We start from the raw sequence: 12,148 nt of genomic DNA, 5'->3' as shown, positions 1-12,148 counted from the left end.
GGAATATGAGTTATATTTAAGTACTAAATTATAATTTTAAAATAATTTTTAATATATATTTCTTTTTTATTACTAGTATTTGTATCTCCCACCCTTTCGCTCATGGTATTTTTTTTTTTTTTTTGAGACTTTGTAGGGCTTCCTGTAAATCCGCTACCAAATAGCACATTTTCCTTCTGGACTCCCTGTACCCCAAATCCTGGGAAAAGCCTTGCTTCACATGGAGTGATATTTTATTCCAGATTTCTTTTAAGACTTGGTTTCAAATTAGTACAACATTTGTCTTTAGGAATACTTAAATCCAAAATGTCTATCACATTGGTCATTTACTGTTATGGTAAATGCTGTCCCAATATAAAAATGAACACGAGAGATGTTTGGTGGTTTGTCTACTCAGATATTGATTTCAGTCCTGGGTTAAAAGGCAGATGATCAATAATACAGTAATTTCAGCCCTGCTTACTCTCCGTTAATGCAATCTTAGAGAAGGACTTCTGTTAAAACAGTCCTTTCTTTGGCTCTACCAAGACCAATCGCAGTGTTAAACTGTGTGGTGGCCACAGTTCAATTGCATTACCTCATGCAGAGTATTAGCATTTATGCATGATCTCTTTCTTTTGCCGTAGTTTATTTGTCCAATATTGATGTTTGATAACAGATACTTACTGAAAATTTAACAGAATTTACAACATTTCTTGTACACTGTTCTCATTAATTTCTGTTATCACTAAACATGTACTCCAGCTTTCTATACCCATATCATATATATGTTGCCATCTCTCATGGGTTACTGCTTATGTCAACTGATAGACAAGATATATTGATTTAAATTTATCTAAGCTTTTTGTCAGGAAATTTTGTCTCTGCTTGCATAGATTGGATATATACATACAGATAACAAATATGTGAAGTTCAAATAGTTAGGCAGTTTACAGGTGCGACATAGTGTCCTGCTCTTCTCAATAGGTCTCTCTCTCTCTCTCTCTCTCTGTGTGTGTGTGTGTGTGTGTGTTCTGACAAATAGTTGCTTTTTATATTTAAAATTTAAAACAAGAAGTTGCCCAGTAAAGAACCATTAACTTAACATAGTAATAATTCAGCAGTGCAAGGAAGAGGCTGTACTGTGTTACATAAACTCTTAATAAGGAGGCAGAAAATTCAAACAGTTTTGATAGTAAGAAAATATCACCCTGCTGAATGAAAGACAACATGCACCACACACAAGGGTCCATAACCATCCTCCATTCATTCCACACATGACCTCTTAATGATTATTGCTTTCCTTATTCAGGTAACACAGTTGTCAAATGCAACAGCAGGTAAATGACTCAGAACAACACTACGACAAAAACCAATTTGAATTATTAACGGAATAACAACACGTTCTTTACAAGCCACCTATGAGTGTGTGTACGGACTCTTGTATTGACCAGTTGGCTTACAGACTTATGCAACCTGATCAATAGTAAAAGATCTCATTAAGAAGAGGTTGAATACACATTGCTTCTATAGATATCTTGGTTTTGCTTAAGATGATAAACTATTGCTAAGATAAGTAAAACATCTATTTATCTAGATACTTTGGAAGAAAATGATTTACCCGAGGAACACAATCTTAACAGTGTTTTGGATCATAAGCTGTCACTGATTTTTATCTGCCAATTTTATAAATTAACAACATTTTCTTTCAGAACAAAGATAATTGTCTTTATAAATTTTCAAAACAAAAATATTTCAAAATATTATCCACCATGAAGCTTGACGCTATAAGTGCTGTCTTTCCATGAACTAACCATGAACCATTTCTAGCACGATAAATCAGGGTAAGTAGTGAAATAATTCAACTATCTGAATTTCCAAAACATCTCCAAATCCAGATCCTAGTCCAATGATATTCCTTGCCAGCAGTGATTTTTATCTATTTTATTTTTTGTTTCATGAGATAAATGACACTGGATCAATAAGTGAGTGCACACATAAAATGCTAGCATAGTAAAACAGAATTCTACACTGCTCAAAAGAAATGAAGGAACACCGAGAAAATCAGATTTTAAAATTGAACGTTTACTGTCCAAAATCTTATAATGTAAATAAATTGTAACTGTAAACAATACATTTACTAGTATAGAATTGTGCACTGTGTTTGACCTTAACTATCTACTGTAGTATCATTACTATCTAGTATCATAATCATTGCAAATGAGCATGAAAAGGAAGAGGAGTCAAAATTTAAATTCACAGCTCTAAGACTATTTTCAGTACATCACATGTGTCCACCTCTGGAAACCACGTCTTTTACAATGCCTCTCCATAGTGCAATTACTATCTGGGAAACTGCTTTGAATGTGCTTATTGAGATCTACTGGTGGATGGTGATTCTACTGAAATCATAGGGGTAGGTGGTTCTATAAGGGTGCATATCGGGCAAATGGGCAGGGCATTCCTTTCTGAAGACATTCCTCTGCCAAAGGAAATCTGCTGCAATTCTTGCACAGTGAGGACATGGGTTGTTAACTTTTAGAATGTTTCCATTACACCTCCACCACCATATTAGTGGTGCTGGCTTATGGTCGTGTCTAACTGGACTTGCCTGTACATGGGAATTCTGCCATTGCTATTCAGGGCTATAAATCTGATCTCAGTAAAGTCATTTAGTTACCATTTTTGATGAGTCCTGCGTTTGTGATGGGTTGACAATATCATGCAAGCTGTTCTGTCTTGTAAGTAATATTGGTTAAACTGCCTAGAACCTTGCGCAGAGAGTTTACTACCTTTCATGGCTTCTAACAGTATGGTCATTGATGATAAGGTTAGTGACTGTTGGGGAATACTTGTAGCATTCAAGCAATGGCAGTAAGGTTCAGCATGTCAGACAAATAACCAAAATGATCCTTAACTGGGGTTTTGACACAATGTCAAATTGACCTGGGTCTGTTGACTAACTCCCTGTTCCTGTTAACCTCTGACTGAGCCAGTGAGTTACTGAAGGATTTGCATCATGTCTCCTGATGGTATCTTGCCAACCAAAGCTTGCATTTAATAACCTTATGATTCTCTCTCTCAATCCTTCAGTGACAAACCATGATGTTTGGGCATGGCAAGAAAATATTTTAGTCAAAGCTCTTGTAATGCGATTCTTGTGATTGCTACTCAGTTGGGTGACTGCAACCATGTTATCTACTTATCAGAACCTCAATTTTCACCTTAGTAACTCCCAGGAAGTTGTGAGGTCTTCTAGTCCTGGTTTCTGGTCTTACTTGTTTTACCCAATCTTAAATGGTACGTGTTCCCTCATCATTATTGCTAATTTTTGAGGCACTGACAGCTAGTATCTTTCACTTCCAGACCCCCCACCTGCTTTAACCTCTAAGTGATCAGTGCCAAAGGGGGGGGGGGGGGGGGGGGGGGGGGGGGGGGGGGGGGGGGGGGGGGGGCGGGGAGGGGAGGGCAGCAGGTTCACGGAAGGTCTCATATCACAGAGACCCAGAGGTGGATACACTTACCACAATGGCATTCATACAGAGCTGCTTTCATAATACATCATACAGAACGGACGGCCTCATTTTACAGTGTTACACTATCAAAGAGGAATTCCATGAATGGCAGGGCAAGGGCACCTGACACTGAGCTAGTAGCACTATTTTTGAGCATAGCTATGAGGAAGTGAATTTGACAAGTATAGTTGGAGATGGGCTAATGAGGGTTAAAAATGTGTACTCATATGTTGTCCAAAAAAAAAAAGGAAACAGACTTGTTTGTTCTCAACTCTTGACCATACAATAAAAAATAGAATAACGTAATATTAATGATTATATTATTAAGTCAGTTTATTAATTGTCAACGAAAAAATATTCCTAGTTGGTAATTAACGGAGGGCCTAAAGTGTCCTAAATCATTAAGTAAATGTAAAATAATGCAACAAAAATATTTCTACCCTTCACAATAGCTGTTAACAAATTCAAATTCTCTTTACATTTTGCGAAAATCATTAACTGACTGGATGCTGTTTTAAATATAAGAAAATCAATGCCTACCTTCCTACAAAATTCTCAAGTACACTGGACTTCCCAGCGCTCTGGCTACCGACGACGGCAATTTGGGGCAAATCTAGCGACAATGGAAGGCCTAGAGAAGCAAACGCATCTTGGAGTTTGTTGACAATTGGGATGAGATGTTCCATCCCAGTATTCCCTGCCATTTTGATAAATTTGAGTTCCTCCCCTTTATCTTCTTGTGAATATGGCGGAACCTCTTCCTGTTATAAGGCCGCTTGTGGCAAAATAAAATATTTGTTTTTTATTTCTAGCGACAAAACGTCTGCGCATGTGCGTAATAGCTGCGCCGCTTAGTAAACATGCGGTAAATAATCATATGATGTCGTTAAATTACCTTATTTTGTATAACCTGAGAGTCGTTTGCATAAACAGAAAATATTGTTCCCTTGAAGGAAGTGCGGTGGAGTTTTGGCTATTTGTAACTGATGATCTCAGTGTAGCTCTTCTGTGTGGAAGGTTATAAAGTTAGTCCCTCACACGCCACTACCGAGCCAGGCGGTCAGGTTGCAGGTAAAACATTGCGACAGTATTTTAGCTATGATATAATCATTGAAACGACGTCCAGTCCAACTTTTGTGCTGAATGTATATTTAATTATTGGGGTCAAAGCATAAGTGATTAGACACTTGATATCCCAGTTAAAATGCAATAGTGACTGTTGTAAATAACCTTTAAAATATACACTGTATACATGTACATGGGCTAGGGTTACATGTAGAAAGTGTTCAGGATTCTACCTGATTTCAGGATTTTCAGTTGTCATTTTGACCGTAATTTTCAAATGGTCCGAATGCGATGAGAAATTGCAAGCTATGGTTTCAAGATTTTCAGTTTTTACAACTTCACCCGTGGTATTATTTGTAATTTCAAATTTTTGACTGGCGTCAGGCTCATAACCGTGGGTGTTTGAATGGACTGCCATTTTTACTGGGAAAAGTCCGCTTAGGGTAAAGTTTGACTACTGGTAGGTACTTGAAGGTTTCATTGTAAAAGGTCCACATTTTCAAAAAGACCCCCCCCCCCTTTAAATTCCTGACTATGGACCTGAGCCCAGCATCTCTTTTTGAGGGCAATTTTCTCGGGTTAGTGCTCACTGACAGTGCACACAGTTGTCTTACTCTTAAATATTAGGGCAAACTTGATTTACTCATGAAATATTTGATAGTTTTTAAATTTTTCTTTCTTCCAGAGGAATTAGGTGATGTCAGTCATAAGGGGTGCAGTAGATGCCTTTGGGGCACTGAATGGGGTGTTTTGTATATACAAACCTAAGGCCAAGCACATGTTTCATTTGGTCAATGAATTGAAGTTTAAACTTCATAAAGGTTAGGATATAATAAAAATACGAATAGCATACAGTATGTTCTTGCTGATTTATGGTAGTTTACTTGTTTGTAGATAAAAGACAATTTATGATCAAAATTTTTCAGTCTGATAACTGTTAGCCTAATCATTTTTCAACCAAAAAAATTAGAAATAATTTATGGAATAAAATGCTCTTGATTAAATGTAAGGAACTGACAAAAAATGCCCAAATACCTTGTTGATTATTGCATTCTATTTCTTTTCCATAGAACTAAGTCTGTTGCCAGGGCCAATGCTAGATAAGCGTAGAGTGACATTACCAAGTGTCAGTGAAACCACCAACTTGCCTATCACTGTCACACTTCCCGACTTGAGAAACCATCCAAGAGGTATTTCGAGTTTGAGTTTTTTCTTTTCTTTTTGCTTCTTTCTTATTAATTTTTATATTTTTAATTAGAAAAGAAAAAAAAAAGAACATGACATTTAAGTAAATGTTATTGAAACAATGAAAAGTCTTAAGGTTCTGTTTGCTGTACATTTCAGTGATAGGAGATTTTGTGATGAAAGAAGACATCAAGATGTCATTTATTGATCCCCTGCATAAATTTGGCACAGGAGTCCAGTGTAAGTAGACACCAGGGGACACAGCTTGTAGTAATTAGAAGTCTCTTACAAATTTTTGAATCAACCCCTCTTGGAATCAAAAAGCAGTTTACTATAGTAATTGGATCATTTTTATTTTATTTTATTTTTACATTCAGTATATATTATTGTTGACATTGTAATAATTTAGTTTTATCTTTGTACAATGGCAGTGATGGGTATAGCTGATGGGTGTGGTCAACTGCAGCGTTTGGTGAAAGCTAAGCTAGTGCAGGTAAAACGCTGTTTTTTTTGTTGTTTTTTTTCTAAATTCTGACTAATGAAAAATCCAGGATGATGTGCAGGCCCCTAGCCAGCAATTTCAAAAGGGGGGTTCTTTTTCTAAAAAAAGTGGACCTTTTCCCATAACACCTTCATGTAGGCCTACCTAGATCAAATTTTACCCAGAGTGGACCTTTTCCAACAAAAGGGGCGGTTCTTTCAACCCCCCCCCCCCGACCCCCCCCCCCCCCCCCCGACCCCTTGCTACAGGCCTGATGTGTAATTTTAAGTTCAGGGAAACTGAAATCTTCAGTTTCAACAATATACTTCCCAAAAGTCAAAAATTAAATTGTCTTGAAGATAAAGGGTACCGGAAGAGATGAGAATTAGTTAAAATTGTGCCAGAAGTATGATGTCATGTGACATAAAGTGGTGTTAGAAGCAAAGCTGAGTGGTCATTTTAAGCTGGAGGTGAACGGGAGAGAAGACGTGTGGTCAGAGGAAAAATCAGTTTTCCAAACAACATGGTAAGGTAACATTTTTTCTTTACGCAGAGAATACTTGTAGTTCTGTTATTTCTAAATAATAGGTGCATGATATGAAAATGTGACACGAAACTTGAAGGTGCAAAATCCTGCTTAATTTGCAGTCATTTTGTTTTAAATACATGCTGCATCAGAATGTCACCTTTGTCTTGGCATTTGTCAGATTAGTGCCTACCCCGGTGTAAAAGGTGTATTAGTGTGATCATATGTGTGGAATATGATGTCAGATGGACATATAAAGATCTAAAAATCACAATATTAGAAAAAAGATGCATCTTTGCACAGCAGTCGTAGATCGGTACGATTCAGTTGTTAGTTACCAACTACGTACTTCCTGGTTTTCACAAGGTCCTTCAAGACCTCTAAAACATCGTTATAATTGCAGCACATACCACAAAACACCCAAAAATACTTAGATATGGACATATCAGATTATATAAATGCCAAAATTCCACATGACAACAATTTATAGCCTCCCGGGAATTCTTTTCCCTTGACGCTCTTTGTCACGCTGGCGGTCGATGCAGCATGTATTTCAAAACAAATTGACTGCAAATTAAGCACGATTTTGCACCTTCAAGTTCCGTGTCACGTTTTCATATCATGTACCTATTATTTCTATAAGTATTCTCTGCCCAAAATGCGTGAAGAAAAAGTGTTATCTTACCATGTTGTTTGGAAAACTGCTTTTTCCTCCGACTATACGTCTTCTCTCCCGTTCACCTCCAGGTTAAAATGACCACTCAGCTTGGCTTCTAACACCACTACACGTCACTTCCGGGCACAATCAGTCTTCTCCGGTTCCCTTTATTGAATGCTGATTGTCAAAGTAACAGAAAAATTTTTATCTATTTTTGTTAATTAGTTTGTTCAGTGTGTTATGCAGAACTATATCAGAAATTAGCATTATAAAACTCTGGGACCAAGGTTGCTCAACTCTTCAGTATAACTAAGAATTTTTTATCATCAATCAATGCCTGGACAACTGTCAGTAGTTGGTGACATTATTTAAATATGATATATATTCCATTGGCCATGTTTCTTCCTTTTCAGAATAAGAGTAAGTTTAATCGGAATTAGTCAGAATGACATCTTTAGGTCTAGACTGACCATTTTATTTATTACCTATCAAAGAACCTTGGTCACATGACTGACTCATGGGGCCCTCAACCCTGATCAGGGCCTGCACCCCTCCCAACCCCCCATCCCCCCCCAACCCCATCTGCTACAACATCCTTAATTACTCCTAAAGCTCACCAACAAGTCAGTCCTGTGATAAAGGTTATGCATTGAATTATTATGCCTCATAGGTGGCAATGACAAGTCTCTTCAAAATGATTTACCCTTTTTTACCATCTTTGGACAAGAAATTCTGAAAAAAGGTATGACAGTTGTATCTTGTTGTTGGCATTTTGCAGGTGTATCACATTAGTGGGGAGCTGGGCTATGCCACAGAAACTTTCTCCGAAGGTGGCCGGCTTGTTGAGAAGTCAACATGGTGTAAGTAACCATATACCGCAGTATCCTGTATCACATTATCATGTTGTCGCCACATTTTCACGTACCATACCATTATCATATTATCATGTCGTCACATTATCACATACCCTGTTATCACATTATCATGTTGTCGTCACATCACATACCCTGTTATCACATTATCATGTTGTCGTCACATTATCACATACCACCCTGAGTTTCAGAGGTAACTGGAAAGGCATGTTCAGGGTTCAGGCAATCTGTCTGTTAATGAGACTATTGAATGATGTATTTTCAGTGCACACTTAGTAAGATAAGGTTATAGGGAAATATTTTTTTCCGTCCAATAATTCTTCCCAAAGTAACAATCTTGGCATTTAGCTCAGCAGCCAGGTCATATATCATGGCTCCTTGGAGACAAAGATTATATGAATGATAACATTTAGTCACTCTGTGCATGTATTCCTTAGAGTAATAGAGAGATACAATGTCAGGGATTTGACTACTTAAAGAATCTACTTGAGTTTTGGTAGTTTACACCCCTCCCCTCCCACACACACACACACACACACACACACACACACACTTGCATTATCATGCCTCTTTTATTTAATTATTTTTTATTTAATGTTTTTGCATTTTAATGTTTAACACAGTAGTAGCATCCACATTGCTGGCACATGATCAATAATTACTTTTGTTGATATGTTATTTTCAGATCATGTAAATCGTTCAAGGCTGGATCGTGTAATTGCTATGATTCAATCAGCCCATCAGAAACACCAATACCTGTAAGTTTTATTCACCAGTCTATTGCTGACAAAGACATATACTCGAAAATCATCTTTATAACATAACTTTTGTGTTGAATAATTGTTTTGTAATAAAACATTTTTTGTTCAATTAATACAATGGAACACTAATTCACCAGACTATTTTTAATGGTACCAGTTGATTGTGGGATTGCAAATTCAGGCCCATAACCAGCAATTTATTGAAAAAGTGCTGTTTAGCTCAAAACCTGTGTGCTTAGATCATTTTTTTATCCAGAGCAGACCGCCAAAAAGGGCATTTCGTAAGAATCCCCCCCTCCCCTCCCCAGCTAGAAGCCTGTAAATTTAATGCTTTCCAGGATGATTTTGACTTTGTGAAAATGGGGGAAATACTTATCCCCCCCCCCCCCCCCCCCACCAAAAAATAAATAAATAAATAAAATAATATTAATAACTAGACTGCAACTGGCTGAAGCCAGTGACGGAGGATTCCCCAGCAAAATAGGTGTGGAAATGCTCTTACAAGGTCATGTGAAGGTCATGGGTTAAATTTGACCCCATATTCTGAAAGAGCATGTGCGAATGGGGGGGGGGGGGGGTCAAGAAAACATCACTTTTAGCCCACTTCAATATTTCTCCATGAAATAGCCGAATGACCTTGAAAATGAGGGTCAAGGTCAAATTTGACATTTGATTTGGGGGTGTTGGGTATATGTTTGGGGTAGTTTACTATACCATGTTATCACAAAAAATCAATATTTCATGGAGAAATTGACAAAGTCACTATTTCTGTGAAATTATTAATATTTAAAAATCTATATTAAAAAATCTAATCAGTCAGTTGTCAATATTATTAGCAACTGTACTGGATAGATATCTAGGGCAACTTTTTACATCATCCTTGTGGCTCTGTGACATCTGGTTTACCCCCTGCTGAATGCCAACCACTTAGAGCATATCGTGCAATAAGTTGACCTTGACCTGACCTACTTTTCCTAAATATAGGTCACATGATATAAAATTATTGTGTGACCTCACCTTTGAAAGGATTTGTCAAAATGTTGAAAATTCTAGGAGATATTGCATTTTGAAATTTGCAAAAAGTTCATTTTAAAAGGCTCTGTGACCTTGAAAATGAGGTCAAGGTCAATGAAATTGGGTGGACCGGAATAACTTTTCACAGGCTATCAGTATGAATTTTTTCAGAATTTTAGAAAGAAATTTTTTAATGAAAAATAATAAGAAGAAGAAGAAGAAGAAGAAGAAGAAGAACAGCAAAAACAATAGTATTCCCCTATGGGGAATCCTAATAACTAATTCTAAAGAAAAAGTATCATTTTAGTCTGACAGGTGTGGACATCCAGAGTCAAGAGGCATATAACATGGCCGTGTCGGGAATGGTGAGACCCCTGTATGAAAAAGGAAAACCCATCATATACAATGTGAAGTGTATTGACTTCAAGCCGCCTCATTTCACAGTGGGTAAGGATAGACTGTTGGCAGATGAACGTGTTTGTATGATTTGAACTGCCATAGTAGAGTATAAAAAATCAGTTTACTCTTGTTCATTTTTAACAAATGTGATTAATATTCTAATGTATATATTAGACTAATTGTCATTTTTAAAAGAATTGTCCTAGTTTGTTTGTTTTTTTTTTTTTAATTTAGTTTACCAGCTTATATTCTGTCTTGGTTGATTCTTATAATGCTTCTGTAGCAAATGTCTGATTAAAACAATCAAAGATCATCAAGGATTATTAAAATTCTAGAAGTGCACTCTGTCAACGAGGACATGATGTATTTAGCCAAGCTGATCCACGACATCGGAATGTCTGCCAAAACAACAGCAACTTGTACGGGAATACGGCGCGTGCGCTATGGCAACTTCACATTAGACCATGCTCTTTTAATCAAAAACTTTGATATTGAAAACATCTTGGAGAATATATCTCTTTGCAAGCCTCTCATGAGTTGGAAGAAATTACAGCCCCAGAGGAAAATAGGTCGATTGCAAGGTTCTCCCCGGTTGAAAATAACAGACTCCACTCAACAGTTGTTGGGGGATGGCCAAAAGGAACAAATGGAGGCAAAACATTCAGAAAAGCCAGAGGAACTAAAACATTTCACAGACTCCAGTGAACTTAGTGAGTCAGTGACAGATGCAGATTTGTCAGAAACAGATGTGGCAGAAGAATCGGAGAAACCCTTGATCCATGATCATGAAATTTCTGAACAAAATGAAAATAAAACGGAATACATAGAAAGTAAGCAGACAGACACAGTGGAGAATAATGAAAAGGCACATTTCAGTCCCACTCAAAATGTCAATCAGTTTTGTGGCCCTGAGGATTATGCTGAGGTGAACCAGGAACCTTTAAACAGACATAGTAAAGACAAAAGTAATCGTGATCAGAGGGTAGAGAACAGTCAGCATAAAAGAAAGTTTTTTAGAAACAATGCTCCAAGGTCATATCAAGGTGAGGACTATGGTGGAATGATAGGACCTAGACTGCCCTCATCATTAGTCATAGCAAAGCGCTTAAAAAAGAAAAAGATTCGTGCTTAGTGCAAATCTTGTTATTTGACAGATATTCATTGACAGATCCAGGATTCTGCATAGAATACATGTACACAAATGACGACACTCTCCTATAATAATAATATACACTCACCAAAAAAATTCAGAAACATGACATTGTTTTTCAGTAATTAAAAATCTATGTAGAAGACTTTTTTTTTCTGAGGCATCTGCATTTTTAATTCAATTCTAAGGTTTCATGGACAGAAATGAGGACTTGTATATTTTATGCATACATTTATGTAATGAAATGAGGATTTGCATACATTATGAAATGCTGACCACTTTATTTCATAACATGAAGAAATATTTCATAACATGAAGAAATACCACCATTTCTGGCTCATTGTAGTAATAAAAATGTCTGTTTATCAAAGTAAGAGATGTGTGTATCCAGTGTCAGTGCTAAAGTGATAATCTTATTCACGGATGTTTTGTGAATAAAGTCTTCTTCATACAAAGTCATTTACTTAAGTAAATGGAAGCTTCCATTTAAAGGGAGCACTTTGCAAATAAAGATTCTTACTCAGTTATATAACATATAACACA

The 12,148-nt window shown here is 36.8% G+C and overlaps 2 protein-coding genes across 6 annotated transcripts in view; one reads left to right on the top strand and one right to left on the bottom strand.

Moving 5' to 3' along the window:
* The window catches only part of LOC106179519 (dynamin-1), a 24,143-nt gene extending 19,739 nt beyond the window's left edge, over positions 1-4,404 (bottom strand). For 4 of the 5 annotated variants that reach the window (XM_087008226.1, XM_087008227.1, XM_087008225.1 and 1 more), the window contains exon 1: positions 4,035-4,378. In XM_087008226.1, the coding sequence (XP_086864352.1) occupies positions 4,035-4,198 (164 nt within the window). In that variant the 5' untranslated portion in view covers positions 4,199-4,378. The other variant, XM_087008223.1, reaches the window with a different exon arrangement.
* Positions 4,401-12,148, top strand: LOC106179521 (pseudouridylate synthase TRUB2, mitochondrial). Its single transcript, XM_013563184.3, has 9 exons — positions 4,401-4,565; positions 5,245-5,380; positions 5,630-5,749; positions 5,904-5,984; positions 6,176-6,237; positions 8,188-8,269; positions 8,967-9,039; positions 10,364-10,503; positions 10,791-12,148. Exons 2-9 carry the CDS (start codon positions 5,257-5,259, stop codon positions 11,585-11,587), a joined length of 1,479 nt encoding a protein of 492 aa, XP_013418638.2. The 5' UTR covers positions 4,401-4,565; positions 5,245-5,256; the 3' UTR covers positions 11,588-12,148.

Source organism: Lingula anatina, chromosome 3 (assembly GCF_051362555.1).
Source record: "Lingula anatina isolate TDL-2025a chromosome 3, LinAna3.0, whole genome shotgun sequence".
Classification (NCBI taxonomy): domain Eukaryota; kingdom Metazoa; phylum Brachiopoda; class Lingulata; order Lingulida; family Lingulidae; genus Lingula; species Lingula anatina.
Note: the sequence above shows the minus strand (reverse complement) of the source record. Positions and strands in the feature narration are given on the sequence as shown.